At 50.0% G+C, this 19,868-nt stretch overlaps 1 protein-coding gene across 2 annotated transcripts; it reads left to right on the top strand.

Moving 5' to 3' along the window:
• Nucleotides 1-1,131: 1,131 nt before the first annotated feature.
• Nucleotides 1,132-19,549, top strand: stx17 (syntaxin 17). Of its 2 annotated transcripts, none has more exons than XM_072716852.1 (8): nt 1,132-1,267; nt 2,389-2,569; nt 4,046-4,111; nt 11,952-12,141; nt 12,579-12,694; nt 13,315-13,365; nt 15,850-15,936; nt 17,938-19,549. In XM_072716852.1, the coding sequence occupies exons 2-8, from the start codon at nt 2,447-2,449 to the stop codon at nt 18,169-18,171; spliced, it is 867 nt and encodes a 288-aa protein (XP_072572953.1). In that variant the 5' UTR covers nt 1,132-1,267; nt 2,389-2,446; the 3' UTR covers nt 18,172-19,549. The 2 variants fall into 2 exon arrangements, with proteins under 2 accessions (XP_072572953.1, XP_072572954.1); XM_072716853.1 differs by lacking the exon at nt 1,132-1,267 and adding an exon at nt 1,298-1,663.
• The last annotated feature ends 319 nt before the right edge of the window (nt 19,550-19,868 follow it).

Raw genomic sequence — 19,868 nt, 5'->3', positions numbered from 1 at the left:
AGTTTCAGATTTTCCGTCCTCCTACATTCCCCCACAAGCTCTCGTTTGTTTTTTTTCCCCTCTATCTATGTCACGAAAGGGTAGAACATTTAAACCATAATAAAAAGCACCTTTTTCTTTTGCATGCTTTAACAAATCTTTTTGTCCGAGAAGCCAAAACGACGCCTGTGAATACGGGCCAACCCTTTTATACAGATAGTGTCAATTTGCGTTTCAAACTGCAGTCTGGTTCCGTGGTTATAAGCCCACCTGTTCAACTACTAAGTCATTTGTCAGTCTATCCTAGGAATAAGTACCAAAAAGGTACACGACAGAATATAACCAGATTGTACATTTATCACGTAACGCAACAACACTTATGATGCTGGCTCTTCACTCTGCTGAACAGCATTTTTCACTCTTGAGGCATTTAGCCCGTGATGGCTGACGGTGATGGCGTCGTCCAGGTTAATTAAACGCGAAACAGGCCATGAATTCCTCCGCGCACCCAGGAGAGCGGCTTGTTCAAAGGGGCAGCAGCGGTAATCCACCTCAGCTCGCAGCAGGCCCCGTCCCCGCGGATGGGCGAACAGAAGGTCTACAGTGGAGCCTGGCCATGCAGTTAATCTGCGGCTGTGGCCCTAAGCCTTGGGGCTCTGGCAGTAAGTACACCGGTGCAGTGAAGGTGTTTCTGAAAAACTAAAAAAAAAAAAAATCCCACAAGTCACACTCTGATACTGAAACATGTACTTTGGTGCGATTCACGACACTGAGACAAGGGCTGCGGCATATCACGGGCGAATATTAGATATTGCCAATTCACAACAATTGCAAAAACTCAATATTACCCACTATGCTTGAAACTCTATTTTATCTTTAAGCACCATAAAAAGTATAATTATATTATACAAAATATTAATTCTATATTAACATTGAACATTTTTATGAAAAATATTAAACATGAAATAACAAATGTATCCACATATCATAACGTAAATTATAAATAGAAACGTATAGTATATGACTAAATATAAAGGCGCCAGCTCATTAGCTCAAGTGGAAATAAAGGCCGTTTGAAAGGCATTTCGCGGACAGTGTTCGCACACTTTGTACAACATGAACTGCGTTAGAACTTTCCTGGTGTTTTTTTAAAGGGATTTCCCGCCTGTGGGCGGGACTCGGAAGCGCGTCCGCGGCCGTATCCCTGACAGCCGGCTAGCGCGCTAAGCTACCAGCGTCTGTGTATGCGGGTCCGATAAGGGTTAACCTGCCTTCGGTTTCCGTCAAGGTGGGTGCTGTTTACGGTTCTGGGGGCCACCGCCTATGTGTAACACGGTCGACTTTAGACGGTTTATGGGGTTTTTTTTTCGCGTCGTGTCGCTGTTAACGCGGTCGGCCAGCGGCCTGCGGGGGAGCCGCCGCCGGGATGCGCCGACACGGCAGCTCGCCCAGCAGAGCGAAAAACCGGCCTGGGCGAGTCTCTGCTCCCCTTCCCGAGGACTGTGACGGACTGCGGGAACAGCAGACCCACGGACGATATGCTTAGTGCTGAGTTGGGGTTGGGGTTGGGGTTAGGTACCTTCACTTTCACTTTGTTTCGGGCACTTCGCCTCACTCCCGTGTTTGTTTGTTTGTTTTCCTGTTTACTCTGACATTTACTGGTATAGTCAGCCACGTGATTTAGGTGAGACCCTCCGAGAGCTTAAAAATGTATCCTTGGGTGTTTGCTGAGTGTTTATGTTAAAAACAGCTGGATCGAACATTAAGCACTGGGCATATGCGAGGCATATCAAGGCAAGACAAGGCAGGTTTATATACATTATTATACATTATCATACACACAGGTCATTCAGTGTGCTTCACAGAAATAAGAGGCACACAATGCAGGTAAAAACATAAAAATAAACCAGTAAAATGCATAGAAGAGCAAAGCATAATATAATAAATTGTAGTTAAGATATATGTGTATGTGTGTTTATATATATATATATATAGATAGAGAGAGAAATAAAGATCTAAATATAATCTAAATAAACGTGCGTGACATCATCATGACTTAATTTTTCAGCTGACCACTATCTGAACATTTTAGAAACGTTTCATTAGCACAGGAATAGTGTGCTTTTTTCGCTGCTGCATGACCGGGTGTGAAAACAATTCCCTGGGACTGTTCCACATCGCACCCTTAGGCGGAAAGTACCTAGGGCAGACGCGGGAAAGCCCCAGACCTTCAGACCTTTAATTTAGAGATTGTTTTTCAGCAATGGGTTTGCTGATGACGAAAAAGTGTAGCGTCCTGTTGCCCACATTGGGTTTGAGGTTGGCCGGCACCTTGCCGAGCTCTGGATAGATTGCATTGGCACTGTGGCTCCATAGGAGGTTCTCATCCATGGCCTGGTCACCCTCTAGGTCGCGCCGTTGAGTCTGGGCGTTGGCCTCCGGCTACAGTAACAGGCCGGGTGGCAGCATGGCCCACGAAACAGAGAAACTGCCGCTACGGCGACTGGAGCAGCCCATCCAGAAGTTCATCAAAGTGGCCATCCCCACTGATCTGGAGAGGCTGCAGAAGCACCAGATGAACATCGAGAAGGTATAGCCTGCCCCCACCGTGCCCCACAAAAGCTCTCGCTCAGTCAGAAACGTGATAATCTACTCATTCTGAGAGCATCAGCTCCACACGTCGTTGTTGACTTTAAGGTTCCCATTGGTATGTTTTAGTAAAGATTCTTTGTTTAGCTGACACCTTCATTCAACTTCTACACCTTGGAATTGCAGTGGAGGGTTTCACTTAGTACCTCATCCTGGGTGACTGCCTGCTTTGTGCCTGTGGCTTCTGGGACAGGCTCCGGACCCCCAAGTGTTAGCTTGGCTGCTTTAGGACTTCCTGCTATTTTAAAGTCCTCACACTACACTACGCTGCTATTAAAGGGTCTCAGATCTGGAGTTTAGTTGTAGAGGTCTTGAATGTTAAGACCTTAAATTTGCCCTTAGTAAATCTCATGGAGCATAGTGATGTGGTCTGTTACAATGTGCATCACCAGAACATCTGACTGCGCTGTGATGTACCTGGCCTGCTCGTCTGCAATAACAGGGCTGTGTCGGGTGCAGACGGCCTTGCAGGCAGGTTTTCGCAAAGAATGGCGGGGCTTGGGGAGGCTGGTCGATGAATCTTCGGAAATTGCCCCGACTTGGGGGCCACGGGGGCCAGGTGGAGGATTAGGAGCAGGCGACGGGGAGCAGGCGTGTCCCACCTGTCAGCACCAGCGGGGCGGAGCGGACCGGAGGGCACGACGGGCCCCCCTCCCTCGGACAGGGCCGCTCGCATCACGCTGCCAGCTGGAGCGGGCCGTGGTCCGGCTGGCATCCGCTCTGAGACCCTCTCCTCACAGCGGGCATGATCTGATCGCCAGACATCCCCGATCTGAAGCTGGCGTGGTGGGTATTGGAACAGAAGTGTGCTGCTGCTCTCCCAGTTTTCTTTCCCTTTCCCTCCAGGTTCTTCTGTTATTCTTTTGGTTTTCGCGTATTTGTTTCGCTTTCATTTTTACATAATATTCAAGAGGTTTTATATGTAGTCGTTTGCTTGGCAAGTACGAAACTGAACGCACCCTCTTGCCATTTGGGTAGTGGGCAGCTCTTTTGAAAAGCACTGCGGTGGATGTTTGTGAAATTAAATTGGGAATTTGTTTATATTTAATGCCAACGGCTGTTTAGTGGGGAGCACTGAGCAGTGCTGAGGCATTTAGCACTTTTGGATGCAGTCGTTTTTAGGAAGTAAAATGGCTAAATAATTATAATGCCGATGATGATGATGATGATGATGATGACAATAAGTATATTTAATGAGGTGTGAAACAGCCACAGCGGGAGAAGTGAGATGTGTGTCGGCCACACAGCCAAGATCCTTTGATGTGTTTATTGTGCTCAGTGTGTGGGCGCCTATGGGGTACGGAGGTGTGTGTCTGTGCCCACGCGCATGTGCGCCCGTGGGATTAGCGCGGGCCGGCGTGCGCCTGCTTCGATACGTCTGTGAAACGCGTCCGATCTGATTCCCTGTTCCCCGCAGTTCCAGCGAGGCCAGCAGTGGGACAGGCTACACCAAGAGCACGTCAACGCCAGCCGCACGGTGCAGGTGAGTGCTCTGGAGGCTGCACACCCAGCCCTCGGCTCTGCTGGACGTCACAGCCACGGATTGGCTTACTGACACATCCGAGGCTACTGTACTCTTCAAGGTCCCAAGAGACTTTTCTAAGTGACAGGTTTCACAAGAAATCTCAGCTTATAGGAGCTTCGTCACACAGTGCACCATGCATCCTCGTAACCAGGCCATACATTTTTAAATTTATTTATTGACAGCCATGCCATTATTTCCGTTTGATTGAGTCTGTAAATACACTCGTCTGCATAATGCTATAAACATGTAGCATGCTGCAAGTGTGCTGGTGTGTGACTCTGTAGGTTAGGACTCCTGTGATCAGAAGGTCGCCAGTTTGATTGCCAGGGTCCGCAAAGTAATTTCACCATCGGGCCCTTGAATGATGCTCTTTAACTCCAGTTATTTTCTCAGTTGTGTGTTGCTTTGGTTAAATGCATAATTTGCTAAATGGATAATTGAAATGGAGCAGAATAGAAAGTCGTTTGCTGAATGACTGTCCTCTGTAGCGTTGGTACACTTGAGGTGATGCTGTGTGCACGGGTCACACGTGTCATCAGAGCCATGCACTTTCGCACACCCTCCACACACTCGTGGTGAAGTTTCAGTTCAGCTCACGGTGAATGTAATAAAACTTGAGTGTGTAACAGGTGTGTTTTGACCGGATCTGTGGCGATAGGGATTTGTACAGGTTTTGTGGCAGTTTTTATTATGCGGAGTGTAATATCTTTCCTGAATGAGTTAAACTAGGATGAACTGAGAGGTGGGTTGAGTGTCTGCGCAGTGATCTGTTAGATGCTGAGCTAAAGTTAGCGGTTGTGTAGGCAGCGCAGGCCCAATAAATTCATCACGTTCATTTGTATGAGTTCATATGAGAGGCGCAGCTGCACCCTGTAGCAGCCTGCGGTCGTCAGCTTGGCCGCTGATAGCCTCGAGGCTATCCGAGTTTATCGAAAACACCCCCGTTAGTGTGGTGGGGATTGATTAACCCCTTTCCCCCCACCCCCAAATTATCTGCATATTGATTTATTTTCCTTGATATACCTCAGTCTACATGCACTGTATGGGCCTCTTACAGACACCCATCTCCTCTGCTTATTTCACCGTAGCTGGGGGGTGCTGGGTGGGGCTGGGGGGTGCTGGGTGGGGCGGGGGGCACATAGCAGAGATTAGCAGTCAGCGCATGACCACGACATGGCCCATCCTCAAGGAGAGCATGAGTCTGGCCATGATCACCATGTTCTCAGCTGTGGACTGATTCGGACTTTAGCCAAACGTGGTGATGGGATGTGGATGGAGCATCGTCAGCTGACTTTGATGATGTCATAGACACTGTAGATAACAGGAAAGCCATGTCTGGGAAGCCAGGAGTGTGTATGTGATATGGCAGCCTGGTTTCTGCTAGGCCTACTCCCCCCAAGCTCTCTGTCAATCTGCTGTTTTGATTTTGCTCTCTTATGCCACTTTCTGTTACTTTCCCTAGGTACATGGGTGGCCAATCTTATCCGCATAGGGCCGGTGTGTATGCAGGTTTTTGGGATAACCTGTAGGTCAGCTGTTCAAACCCAGGTGTGAGGACTCCTCGGCCAATCAGTCCTCTAATTAGTAATCTAATTAGGGAGTTGCAGCAAAAACCTGCATACACAGCGGCCCTTTGCGGATAAGATTGGCCACCCCTGCCCTAGGGGATTGTCCCTCAGTGTGTCCCCTGCAGACACACATGAAGGGTCTGAGAGATGGTGTCGTCAAATTCCAGAGGGTCAGAGTCTTCGTGGAAGGTCGTGCTAATCTCATATTCGCTGTTGACTCGTTCAGGGTTTTTTGCAAGCGGAAATCTGCATGTCTGCTCTACCAAGATGCAGCTCTTCCCATGAACCTCACGGGATGTGTTGTTTTTGCACAATTCCCCTTTGCCTCCGCGAAGCAAATGACCTTTCACCCCCACCGTTGTGTTCCTGTGCCGTGCCAGTTCTGTGTAAAATGCTGATTTTAATAAACGCAAAGCTGCTTGTTCGCCGTAACGATCTCATCGGTGCCTCCGTGTAACGCCTGGGGCGTGTTTTACTTGTACCAGTTTGCACCAGTTTGGCACTCTCACGGTGTGGCCTGAAATGTCAAGGTTCATTTCGGATGTTTCAGAAAGACACAAAGGAGGCCATCCAAATACATCAGTTGAGGATTTGTTTCATTGGGCATATGACTGTGGACAAAATGACCAGCTTTAAGCATTCAAGATTTTGTTTGTTTCTTTACGGAGGAGTTTGATTTATTTTCGTAATGTCTTTTTCATATAACAAGTTCCCATATATTTAGTGTTGTGTTGACGATGAAAAAACTTTCATGTAAATTCAACATTACATATGCATCCAGGGCAAAAGTTTCAGGTTTTCTGTGGTTACCGTGGCAGGAAACTAACAGCCGCTCGCCTTCCTTCAGCCCACAGCTAACTGACATAGCTATATGGTATTAGCCAATGTGCTTCAGTTTAATGGAATGGTCTCAGTCTGGTTCCTGTTCCTGCTGCCCCTGTTCCTGGGGGTGGCTCTGAACTCCTCCTGACTCTGCTAGTCTTTCCCGTGGGAGCCCAGAGTGCCTATTATTGCTATTATTATTGTTATTGTTACTAATTCAGTTGCTCAGCTGATGATTTTTATCAGTTTCCAGCTTTACTCACTCTTACAGGGATTTTTCCAAGTAGCACTTTGGGTTAAGTATTGCTCAAGGGCACAACCGCAAAAGATCTCAATCGTCATGTTTACAAGTCTGTGTCCTAAACCACAATGTTTGCCGCTGATACATTTGAGAGTGAGTGAGTGTGAGAGAAAGTGAGTGTGAGAGAGAGTGAGTTGAGCATGTGGGAGATACACGAGATGGTTGGATTTATTTTTAATTTCATCCATCCAGTAATGAAGCTAAGGCACTTGGTTTGTGTTCTTCGTTAGGCTCTGTCACATTTCTGGATTTTCGAGTCGCTGTGCTTTTCAGTAGCCGGGGGGGTCCTAATGCCAGAGTCATCTTTGTTGAGAAAGAAAAACCTCACTTTGTTTCTTGTGCTGGGGGAGAGGAGGAACAGGAGACATCAGGTACAAGTCAAGCGAGGGACAGGGGGTGAATTGGCAGAGATGAGTCAGGTCACCTGCTCTCTGAATGCTCTCCTGGGCCACAAAATGGGCTCTTCCCATAAGACTACAAGGTCACCATCAACTCTCCAGTTTCTAAAGGACACGCATTCATTTGCTTTTGGCTCTGCCTGATAACCACTCTGATCTTGGAGGGAAAAAAGTAACCGATACGTATGATTGATAAGCGATAAAATAGGACCAGGGCCTGAATCTACTAGTCAGACTGTCGGGGTTCAATACTGTATGACACGGCTGTAGGTTCTTTGAGCGACGGTGTGTAAAATCGTATCTGCTTGCCTGATTCCCCCTCTGAATCAGCCCTCCCACATTCACCTCCTCATGTAGGGGTGATGTTTTCAGTTGCTCACAGAGATGAAAAAAAATGAGAAGAGAACAGAAAGTGAATCGGGGTGAAGTGAGAACTTCACAGTCCGCTGCAGTAGCTGCATTCAGTGATTCGTTGAGGTCTGATGTAAATGTGGGTTGACGGCATAGCTGAAATTATTTTTTGTGACTTTCGGTGGGTGAATAAAACCATGTGACAGAGGATGGGAGGGAAGAATATAGGCTTTGCCATCAGTGCAATGAGAAATACACAATAAACGAAAGAGTTCTGGACTTTGGCAAACAGAACTCAAGCTCATGTAACACAGCACAGGTGAATGAATGGGCTCATTACTTGCTTGACCTCACTCTGGGATGTCTGCCTGACATCTTCCAAATATTGATGCAGTAGCTGATAGTGTGAAATTGCACTGTTCCACCATGGTTGCAGGCTTGAGCCAAGCATCTACTCTCTGTATAGTTTGAAAGGTTCCCACATAGATTTTATTGGGGTTCTCAGCTGTTATCTGCCCGCATTCCCATTCTGAGTCGCATTTGCCACATGGATACGTGTCAGATTTTGCTACCAGGGTTAAATTCTGAATCCCCGGCATGCTCGCAAGATAAACAATGGGAAGGGATTTATTTGGCTAATATGAAATTATGCATAAGACCTTTTGTCTGTTTTTTCGTGTCTGAGAAGCTTGGCATACAAAAAGGCCCAGGAGATTCTCGTCATCTCAGAAAGCTTCGAGACACAGTATGGAAGAGAACACAAAATAGCTTGAAGCAGGGTGGTGACAGCTTCAATCAGGTGGCTTGGTCTGTGTATCAGGAGGAGCTTCTGCCGCAGGTAATTCGGACCCTGGTGTAGTAGCTGGCCACATCTTCAGGTAAATAAGGTGTATAGCTCTTCATTCGGATCATTGTCTGGCCGTACACCTTCTCTGCTACGTAAGGCCGTCATGCATTTTCTCTCCCTGGTTCGGTCGGTGCTCGCATGTCGGCCGAAAGCGAAGTTGGCCCTGGGAGCAGGGAGGCCTGGTGGATCAATAAGACCCAGCAGAGGAACGGGATCAGAGTGGCGTAATTATCGCGTGCGACAAAAGAGACGAGATTAAAGCTTGCGAGGCCTTTGTGATCCTCTGCAGCCCTTGATGTGTCGGGGCAGTTAGGGAGGCTGTCACTCCTTTTGAGGAGTTAATTATTCAGGTGTTATCTTCAGCCGGTTCTAATCTGGCAGACCCCAGCCCCCGCAGTTTCCGTCACGTTTCCGTTCCTGGAGTTTTGCTCGGTCGCGTTTAAAAGTGCAAGAATTCAACGGAAGCTTGGGGCAGCGGGCGTGGGGGGAACGACTTTCGTTTAATGCTTTATTTTTGCTTGTTTTGCAGCTTTGTGGTGGTCGTCGCTTATTCGAGCCTCTTATAACCGTGGCATTTACCTTCATGTCAGTCCCTGTCCCAGCTCTCTCTCTATCATCTGCGTGGCTTAGTTTTTATAATTGTTATAAATTTTCTTTGGCTAACCTTTCAGGCAGAAGGAAATGCATGTATTAGACCGCAGTATATTTCAGGAATGGGAGTGTGAGTTAAGGCGGCATTGATTCCATGACGCTCTGCATCAGTGTGGCCTCAGGGTAGCAGAGCTCCTATCTGGTCGCCGTGGCTCCACAGTGAGCTTCGCTCCCTCTGGCTGCCACATTAAAGGTTCTCCTGATGTCCTCAGACCCCAGTCTGCCGCAGCAGATGTTTCACCTGCAAGACGGTTGTCATCTGACATGAGTACGGCATGCAGAAGGAAGAGCAGAGCAATTTTCCTGTGGCTGCACACCTCCCCTTGTCTTGCTCTCTAACTGTGTTTTAGGTGAGTGATGCGTGCGGTAGAGGCTGCAGTTTGTGTTCCTGCTGCTTTGGGAGCCCACTCCCCTGGCGCTCCGTGTGTGTCTCCCACTGACTGGCGTGACGCGAGACGCCGTTTGTTCTGAGCCGTCTCCCCAGCCCCTGCCAAACCACCTGCGTCTGGCTTCAAAGAACTGTCTGAAAAAACACAAAAGGCCCGAGACGACAGGCCGCCCCCGGGCCTCCTCCTCTAACGGCTCAGGAGCAGGGCAAGTTGTTTTTTTTTTTCTTTCTTTCGTGTGTGTGTTTACATTTTTGTTGTGGTTTCTTGGTCCCACTGCTCCGCCGCCCCCAGTTTCAGCAGGGCTCACATGGTAACAGCTGAAAGTCTGGGCTGTAGGTGAGACCATTAGCTTTGAAAAAGGTCAGGTGCTATAACCGTTTAACTGTGGTATGAAAGTGGACGTGGTGGGATGCCTTGGGTCTGTGACTCCCAGCATCCTCTGCACCGTGTGCCATTTCTGTGACCTCCTGCAGCGTGTGCGTCTTTCTGCTAGAGTCATCAGATTTCCATCAAGTCACTTTAAGGTCAAAATGCCCCCATAGAATGGGTGTAAATAGAACACAGTGTTAAGTTCAAAATAGATTTTTTCTTACTGCCGTCGTACATGACGGTACAAACAAAACACAGGACAGGACATGCAATATCTAACAATATGTACAAAATATGAAATAGTGAGTAAATAAATGCAAGTATAAATGACTCCCACTGTGTGTGGTGGCGGGGGGGGGGGGGGGGGTTGAGAGTTCTTTAGTGTCTGGTAGTGTGCTATTTGATTGCTCTGTCCCTTCTGCTGGCTGGCACTGATGACCGAGGAAGTGTGTGGTTCTGCAGTGGCAACGAGTTATAGATGTCTTGCAGGATTGTGCAAGTTTTACTTTTATTGAAATTGTATAGATTGGGGGAGGGGGAGTGAGGTCTTCAGGCAACTGCCCAAGCCCGAAATTTCTGCAGATGCAGAGTCTTTGTATAGATCTGTATTTTGTATGTAGGGAGCTGTTGGGTTTTAGAGGTATGAAGAATAACCACATTTAAAGGTAGATGCTAAACTGAATAAGTAAAGACCCACAGAAGGCGTATTTTGAATTGATCTTTCCAGGTCAGCTGGAATCCAACCTGTCAGAAATGTAATTTTAATTAACTTTTTGTTCAGCAATGATTTTTACACGCATTGATTAATGTGCAAACCTGAGTCGATGGTTATAGGCTGTGTTTAATTGCTGTAAGGAAAGCTGCCTGTCACATTACTTATGTGCTTTGATGTTCCTGGATATGCACAGACCACATACTAGAAAAAAGAAGAATCTTGCAAATTTGCTATCTCTTTAGGGCTATGATGTTCCGTATAGTGTAAGGGCTGATGTTTGTGCATATGTGCGTGTGTGTGCGTGCGTGTGCGTGGAGGACCACTCCGGATGGACAGGATGTTTTAAGAGCAACCGAGTGTGCGGCTAATCATGCGGCGAAGGAGCCACGGGCCAGGGTCCCTGCTAATCCAGTCTTTACAAGCGTAATTGCAGAAACTGGCATGTTTATTCAGGGCCGTCTAATTAGGACGTAGGGAGGCAGGCCTCAATCGGCGAGCCTTTGACTCCTGACCCGCACGTGGCACCTCAGGGCTGATCGATCGGCCGATTTCCTAATCCCGCCGTCTCCTCGGGGCGGAAGGTGAAGAGGCTGTCAACGCCATAATGAGACAGGCCGGGAGGGCGGAGCCTCTGGGACGGAGACCGTCACGTCTGCTCTGTACTGGCTGTCACCCGACCATCGTCTGTGCAGGGATCTTGCATCCGAGCCAAACATCACCATGTCTGAAAATGCAATTTAGCTTACGGCTCTTTTTTTAATCAGTGGCGTGCCAATTTATGCAGCTTGCCAATGTAGTAAAAAATTTGTAGTTTTTTTTGGATACTGCAGCAGATGTCAGCTAACTCCATGTCATTTTGGTGGTTAATAAAAAAAAATAAAAAATCAGACATCGTTAACTCAGGGGTTGATGCATGATATATTGGTTAACATATTGGTATAGGCCCGTGTTCGTTAAAAATGAAAACATTGGCATCGGTCCATTGTGTCAGTCTTGGTCAATATTGCCGGCCAATATTTAGACATTAGTCGATATTCAAAGTTAGCAGCACCAGAGCTAAAGTCATAACTGCTAAAATAACGGAGATGATTGCATTGGATGGTCAGTCATTCTCCATAGTGTCCGTATCAGTAATATTGGACAAAAATATATCAGCTATTGGTATTGGAGAAAATTTCCACATCGTGCACCACTACTCAGGATAATAGAAAAAGAGCCTCTTCACACCTGAAGTTGGGATTGCTGCTGTTCATCACTGTAGAGAGTTAAAGCCCCTGGTTACTGTGAGCACTCGCTCCCTGTCACTCTGATCGCCGGCAGACACGGGGGGGTCACGGGTACAACAGCAGTGCCCAGATACCTCCGCTAATGCCACCTGCACCCACAGCAACTGCGGGCAAACATCCGGGAGATGGAGAAGCTGTGTGGGCGCGTGCGGAGGGAGGAGGCCCTGGGTCTGGAGAAGATGGTGCAGCCGACCCGGGAACACGCCTCTGAAGCCGTGCGGGACTTCCTGAGCCTGCTAGCCGAGGCCAGGCCGCAGCCCGGCCCCCCAGCCCCGGCAGACGCCATGCGAGGTCAGGCCTCACCACACATACATGCAGCATAGGGCTGCATAAGAAATGCTGATACACCCTTGTGCAAATTAATTGAAACAAGTTGTCGCAACTATATGCAGACAGAATGGCAACAGTTAAGACGGACATCACAGTGACATTAATTCATACTTACAGCCTTGGGTCAAGATTTAGGACCTGGTGGATTGATAAAAATTGTATGGGAATAATCCAGGACAGGGTGATAGTCATACCACCCAGCTCAACCCCCACACGCGCAGACCTGCCAGTCCGTCGGCACAGTGCCTCCTCTGTCCATCCAATCAGTGTACTCTCTGCCCTGCTGGCTGTACAGACCAGCAGGTCCCAAGCCACTGCATGCATGTTTGTGTGACAACTTCAGTTTCAGTTAATTTGTACAAGGTTGTAGATGACTGGGTCTAGTCTGCTTCCCTCAGGGAAAGTCCTCAGTGCAGCGGAAGGAGAGGATCCCCCTGCCACACAGGCCCAGCTCCTCCTGCCTGAGATCCCTGAGCACCAGAACGCAGCCGAGTCCTGGGAGTCACTGGAGGAGGTGAGGGACTGTGTGGGATGAGGCCACACCTCCTTGGGTCACGCCCAGAGAGGCACAACATCACATCGTGGTATAATCACAATTAATCACCTGGGCTTTAGGTGACGTTCTGTTTTTGGTACTATATGGACATTATGCCCACAATTTGGTAAGCAGATTAGTAGTAGACCTAAAATATTAATGAGAGGCGTATTGTGAAGCCCAAAGGTTAATCTGTATAAATTTGTTTAATAAACGGGTCAAACTTTAAACTGCAAAACGTGTCGCCACACCTAGTTTATGCACAGTGGCAGTACTTTTTACAGTTAAAATTTTAATCTGTTTATTAAACAAGGATACACCAAATTTATACAGATTACTAACTTTTGGGTCGCACCTCATTGGGCCGTATGCTGTTCCTCTTCCTCATCTTAGCCTATAGAACCTGCCTGCAGTTCTCACAGATTCTGACTGGTTAAGTTTGTGCTTAAGCCTGTGAAGGAGCTGCAGTGCTGTGGCAGCGCTAAAGGATGCTGGCCACGCTGTCTGGGAGGTGTAGTATGTTTCACGCAGCAGTGCAGCGTGTGCGCGGACAGCTCCTGACCGTTTAATACCCTCATCGCCTTGGTTGCATTTTGCAGGACCTGCAAGAACTGAATGGCCTGGTGAACGAATTCTCGGAACTGGTCCATGTAAGTATCGATCACCATTAGCTAGCACTTACAGCTATGATGCTCACGCTCCCGCCCCCCCGGCCCACCGCAGCCGGGGCCCCATCACGCTGCCGCATCTTGGTGACAGAGACGCTAAGGGTTCGGGAAAGGCATCACGAGGCAGGGAGGCATTCAGGCCGGCGTCCGCACAATGCCGTCACCGTATCGATCCAAAAGAAACTCATCAAGGTCCCGTCTTGCGGTGCCCTGGCTGAGTGACAGCCACCGTGTCCGAATGCAGCATGCGGCCGTCACTCTGCAGGTGGTAACAAGCGACAGTGACGGCAGCCACGGGATTGCAGATCCTGGTGGGACCCTGTGGGACTCTTAGTGCCCCCTTATGAGTCGCTGCTTTAGCTCCAACCCAGGATGGACATTCACCTACACTTGGATGGATGGATGGATGGATGTTCTATTTGACACACGCCGACATGTAGGTGAGAGTGACACTGGTGGTCAGAGCGTAGGGTCAGCCATGTTCCAGTACCCCAAGAAGGGTTTACGGTTAAGGTCTCTCGCTCAAGGGCCCAACAGTGATTACCCTGCTTCCTCAGCCGTTCACACCTGTATGGATCCCTGTCGGTTCTCTGCGCTTTTTCACGGTTTCCATCCGTACAGATTTCACAACCGATGCGTTTCTCAGACAGATTCTCGGCTCATCTGGTCTTGGTGGAATAAAACGCTAAAGTTGCAGAGCAGCTGAGCAAAGCGATGCCTTCAGGACTCTCTGCCTCTCCTCTCGGCCTTGTGTGTCGCCGGTCCCGATACCCGGCTGCTCCCTGGGGGATAAATCCCAGCGCTCCGGGTTTGATTAGCCTGCACTCTGAGCGGTGGCTGCCCCCAGGGCCTGGGGTGCAAATGACAGGCAGGAGGCCAGTAAGGGGAGGGGAGAGAGAGCGGGTGCTGGCACCGCTTTGTGTGTGTCTGAGGTGGAGACGAAGTTACGCACGGAGATACGCCCATCATGTGTGTGAGGAGAAAGACTGAGATACGCACATTGTGTGTGTGAGGAGAAAGACTGAGATACGCACATCGTGTGTGTGAGGAGAAAGACTGAGATACGCACATCGTGTGTGTGAGGAGAAAGACTGAGATACGCACATCGTGTGTGTGAGGAGAAAGACTGAGATACGCAACACTCTGGTGCTCCCAGTCCCCGTAACCAACAGCAACAAGCCTCACAAAGCAGAACTAGCTGATTCATTATTACTATTATTATTGTTGATGTAATAATAATAATAATAATTATTATTTATTATTATTATTATTATTATGAACAATAATAATAATTGCATGCATCCATCCATCCATCCAGTTTTTAATTGCTTATCCTGACCCGGGTCATGGGGGGGGTGGACTGGGGCTTGTCAGAGGCAGCATAAGAATTAATTCTTCTTCTTCTTCTATTATTATTATTATTATTATTATTATTATTATTATTATAGAAGCGTCAAACAGACTGAGAGCCCACTGAACCATGGCCCTCCCCCAGCAGGGGGCAGTGGAATTAGTGGGGGTGAGCGAGCTGGCCCACGTGAGAGCCGCACCCCCAGCCCTCTCTCAGCGCTGTGCTGGAGCGGCCCCGCTGCCGGCTTAGCCTAATTCACTGCCGCTGGGGGTGGCCCACACTCTTTAAAGCCAGATTTACCAGCAGCACCTAATGACCGGGAGGGGGGGGGCGCTGCGAGCCCCCACTGACGCGGCCCGGGTACAAAGCGTGAAACAGCTGCCACTCTCTGAATATTTCATTAGCATCCTGTAGGCTGACACGGCCTTCCTGCCTGCTGCGCGCACACACACACACACACACACACACACACACACACACACACACACACACGCACGCGCACACACACGCACACACACACGCACACACACACACACACACACACACACACATTACCTCCTGCTGCCCTTTAACAGTCTCAATCCACTCCTCTCTTACACTTCAGCCAACACACGCCACATAGCTGTTGTTGTCATTCTTATTTGCCTGTTTTGGTTATTAATGCAGAATTCTATCCTGGAGGCCTGGATGGTATTTTTTTTCCTGATGAAATTCAGGCCTAATCAGTTACATGCAGAGCCCCCCCCCCTGCCTGGGATGTAGACCTGTGGTCAAGGGCTGCTCATTAGCCATGGTGCCACCTGCCGTCTGCACGTTTCACATGTATAGATACATTTTATAAATCCACAAGGGGATATTAGAAGGGGGAAACTTAAACTTTTGTTTAACGTAAGATTAGAGAGGCTTTGGGGGGGAGGGGAAGGTGGAGGTGAGGTGTTCCTGCAGTCGGAGGTGTTCCTGCACTTCATGTGGAGAAGTAAGTGGAGCTGCCTGCAGGGACCCTGACTACAGGCATTAGATGTGTGCATATCGGCCTCCCACCTGGTCCCAGTAGGGATCCAATCCCCCCCCCCCCCCCCCACCACCTACCGGCATGTAACTCCATCATCCCTCAGTCCCAACAGGGGAAGATTGACAGCATCGAGGACAACATCAGCAGAGCTGCTGGAAACGTCGAGGAAGGGACCCAAAGCCTGGGGAAGGTAAGGGGTGGGGGGGGGGTTGGGGTATGAGTGTGCTCCAGTATGGGGGGGGCTGTGGTTGGGGGGGTGTTGGTGCTGTGGGGAGATCGATCTTGCTCTCCCTTGCAAGCCATCCACAGTGGTGGCCTCTATTGATCCGCCTCTGGAATACGGAAGGGAAACTGCAATTAAGGAAATAAGTGAGAGAGGTTGGGGAGGGGGGGGTCGGCGGGGATGGGGCAGGGCGGAGGGGGGTGGGATGGTGAAAGCAGAGTGAAAGGGAAAAATCAATGGGTGTTGTGATGGTCTCTTGCGGCGAGTCAATGTGGGGAAGTGTTGAGCGCGCTGAAGGGACACATCAATTCCTGGCTCCGCGACGGTCCTCGGCGAGGCGTGTTTGTGCTCCAGCTGGGTGCTCTTTCATGCTGAAAAATAGACCGGCTTGCAAGTAAAACAAAAAATATGCTAATTTAGAGCCGTATAGGCACCCTCACGGGTGGCTCGGCACCTGAAATGCAGTGTGGCGGGAAGGGAGTCCGGCCGGGCCTGAGAGGGGCATCTCGTCTGAATCGCCGGTAGTGAGGGATCCTAAGAGCTCAGACAGGGTCACCGGTGATCCGGGAAGATCTGTGGAGAGGAGCAGGTGGGACAGACTGGATCAGGTTAAAGGGCTCGTGGGAAAGCAGAACCGGCGTGATTGGAGGATATTCCGGGCCGCGATTAGCACAGCAGAGGCTGGGAACGGGCCCTGGTAAGGGGCCCTTGCTGCACCTCAGTCTGCGGCCCTGTGTTTCACAGTCTGATAGTTAATGTTCTGGTGATACGAAAGAGATTTAAAAGTTCATTTAAAAGTACAACGTGGGCTGATTGTCTAACTGCCCCCACCTGAATCGACTTGTACTGTAAGGAAGGAGTGATTGTTTGTCAAATGCAAAGCAGTTCATCTCAAGCTAGTGTCCTGCGGATGTTTTATCGGCATTCATGTCTCGCAAGCGGCCTGCCGATATTCTTCTGTCCAGTTCTGCAGATATCATACTAGGGTTTTGCATGGTTCTGTAGATATCTTGCCAGGCCTTTACTTAATTACCTATTTCGCAGTCACTTTTGTCCAAAGTGACGTTCAGTAGATGTCCTGCTAGGCTTCTGCTGACACATTACCAGAGTTTGGTTGATGTCCTGGCAAGGTTCTGTAGATGGGGTCTGGATAGTAAACCCGGACTGAGGTGGGTCAGGCTCATAGAGCAGTACGTTCACAAAGCTGCGTTGAAGTTCTGGGCCGACTTGTGCTTCAGCATTTATGTGTCAAAATCAATGAGAAGAAGGTCGCACCGCCCTGGAGGGGGCAGCAATTAAACTCCCTGGATGGTGCTGGAGAAGAAAGCGCCCCCCCCCCATCCATTTGCACTGTCTGGGGCTGCCGCTAATTAATTTGTCTGTAAACAGCATTGCGGGTGGAGAGAGAAAAACAAGCAACTTCTCATTTCAGAAGATAGGGGAGATCAGAAGAGCGTCATAAATGAGCAGCTTCTCAAAACGGCGTTTGAAGCGGCCGCTATCAGCCATCTGACCGGCGTGTTTACCGCAGCGGGCCGCCCGTGTGCCGTGTGCCATCTCTCAAATTAAAATTCACCAAAAAAACCCAAAGCCCGTTTGAAAGGTGTTCATTTCAAAGTTGACTGCTAATCAGTTTGTGCCATTCAGGGGCTGGGCCCGGGGGGCTCGTCACTGCCCTGAGAATGTTTAGAGGACTTTTCGGCCTCCTCCTCTTCCTCCTCTTCTTCCCAATTTGCTCCCCGGGAATGTGGTGTTTGAGGCAGATCTGATCTCTTTGGTTTTTTTGAATTGCACTGATTAGAATTACCCCCCCCCCATCCCACCAGAAGGGGGGGCTGGAGTCTCTTGCTTTATTGGGGCCTTCTCTGTGCCTGGCTGGTCGGCGCCGCGAGCGTGTGCGAGGACGACCTTCACTCAGCCACGTTCTCCGGACGGGACGCTGACGGTTCTCTTTCTCCTGCTCCCCAGGCCGCAAAGTACAAGATGGCAGTGCTGCCGCTGGCGGGGGCCCTGCTGGGCGGGGTGGTGGGCGGCCCTCTGGGGCTGCTGGCGGGCTTCAAGGCCGTGGGGGTGGCAGCCGCCGTTGGCGGGGGCCTCCTCGGCTTCGCCGGGGGGAGCCTCGCTCAGCGCACCCAGCGGGCCAAGGTGGACCTGGAGCTGCAGAAGGTCTCTGGCGCAGGAGGGGGCTGCAAGAAGGACTGACCCCCCCCCCCCCCCCCCCGCGGTCTCCCGGCCTGCTCATGTCCTCCCACATACGCTGTTTGACAGCCTGGACAGGGCTTACGGCATGCTCCATGCTGGGTATAGCCTTGTACGCTTGTGGGAGGGGCCAAAGCCAGGCTAAAGAGCCCATCAGGTTACAGCCAATCTGCTTCCAATCACAGACTGGAGCTCAAATTCTTTGAGGAGCTGCATTGGGATTGATTTAAGAAGTGCCAGAAGAATTGTGATTTTTTTTTTTTAAGTCTTGAAAGGACTGAATGTAATTTAAGTGATATACAGCAATACACTAGTGCAAGGGAGTGGACCGGGGCTTCAGCCGTGCCTGTACTGAGTGACAGTCCTCCATCCCTGCAGCCGTTTCCTTGGTACCTCATACCTCCGGCACTTTTCGGTCATGGACCCAGTCGGCAGTATGGGGTGAAAGTGTCATTAAAAGCATGATGTGAACAGGGGTCACAGCCTCCTCTTCCGTTTCCACCAGACCAGTAGGTGCCATTTGAAGAGGCCTCGTGCGCATCCAGTGAGCAAAACCGGCCCCTTCGCTCGCACACGTTCAAAGGACGGGAAGCAGCAGAAGCGTGATTCTCTGGACTGGCCAATGAGAGTGAGCATGAGAGCGCAGGGCAGGGAGGGGGGGGCCCAGACGTCGATCTCCAGCACACCCAGCCAACCCCCCCCCCCCCCCCCCCCACCCCCACCCCCAATTCATTCATATCGATTCCGACTACTGGTTCGACGTGTGACAAAGTTACTTACTTTTGTGTAGTGTCTCTGGCCCTTTCATCTTCCTGGCACCTTCATGTGGTTATTTCCACACGTGGCACAAGCGCCCGTGATGTCACACCACAGCCAGATAGCACTGCAGCTCATATTTGCAGCCCGAGGTGTGTTTTCCTGTCTCACTGCGACTGACTGACATCAAGTTGTCCTCATTGTTTTAAATGTTTTTTGTTTTTTTGACCGTTCATCTGGGAGCTACCGCCGGACAGGCTGCAGCATTCCCTTATCGCATAGGATTCGGTCTACACCGCGCTGCAGCATTCCCTTATCGCATAGGATTCGGTCTACACCGCGCTGCAGCATTCCCTTATCGCATAGGATTCGGTCTACACCGCGCTGCAGCATTCCCTTATCGCATAGGATTCGGTCTACACCGCGCTGCAGCATTCCCTTATCGCATAGGATTCGGTCTACACCGCGCTGCAGCATTCCCTTATCGCATAGGATTCGGTCTACACCGCGCTGCAGCATTCCCTTATCGCATAGGATTCGGTCTACACCGCGCTGCCGATGGCGTAGCATGTGGACCGTCGCTGTTTTGTCATAACTGCCAAAAATAAACAGACTCTTTGCCAAAGCCAGGAGTGGCCTTGTGTTTGTCGTGTCTCTGCGCGCCGGCCAGGATGTTTATTTCTCTGGTGAGACCGCATACCCCTGTATGCGGCGGATGGAGGTATGAGAGTAGCCGCGGTGGAGTGCCACGCGTCGCCCTGTGTGGGGCATGAGGGCGCAGCCACCGGTCTCTCGCAGAGACGCGTCAGCGCCAGAGAGTGGGCTGGACAGCCAGCCAGCCAGCCTGTCTCGACGCAAGGGGAAACCCCAGCGCATGGCTTGGAGTTTCCACCAGGAGGCGACGAGGGGATGGAAAGCGTGGCCTCCCGGGTACGACACGCACG

Source organism: Paramormyrops kingsleyae, chromosome 9 (genome assembly GCF_048594095.1).
Source record: "Paramormyrops kingsleyae isolate MSU_618 chromosome 9, PKINGS_0.4, whole genome shotgun sequence".
NCBI lineage: Eukaryota > Metazoa > Chordata > Actinopteri > Osteoglossiformes > Mormyridae > Paramormyrops > Paramormyrops kingsleyae.
This window is presented reverse-complemented; position numbering and strand designations above follow the sequence as displayed.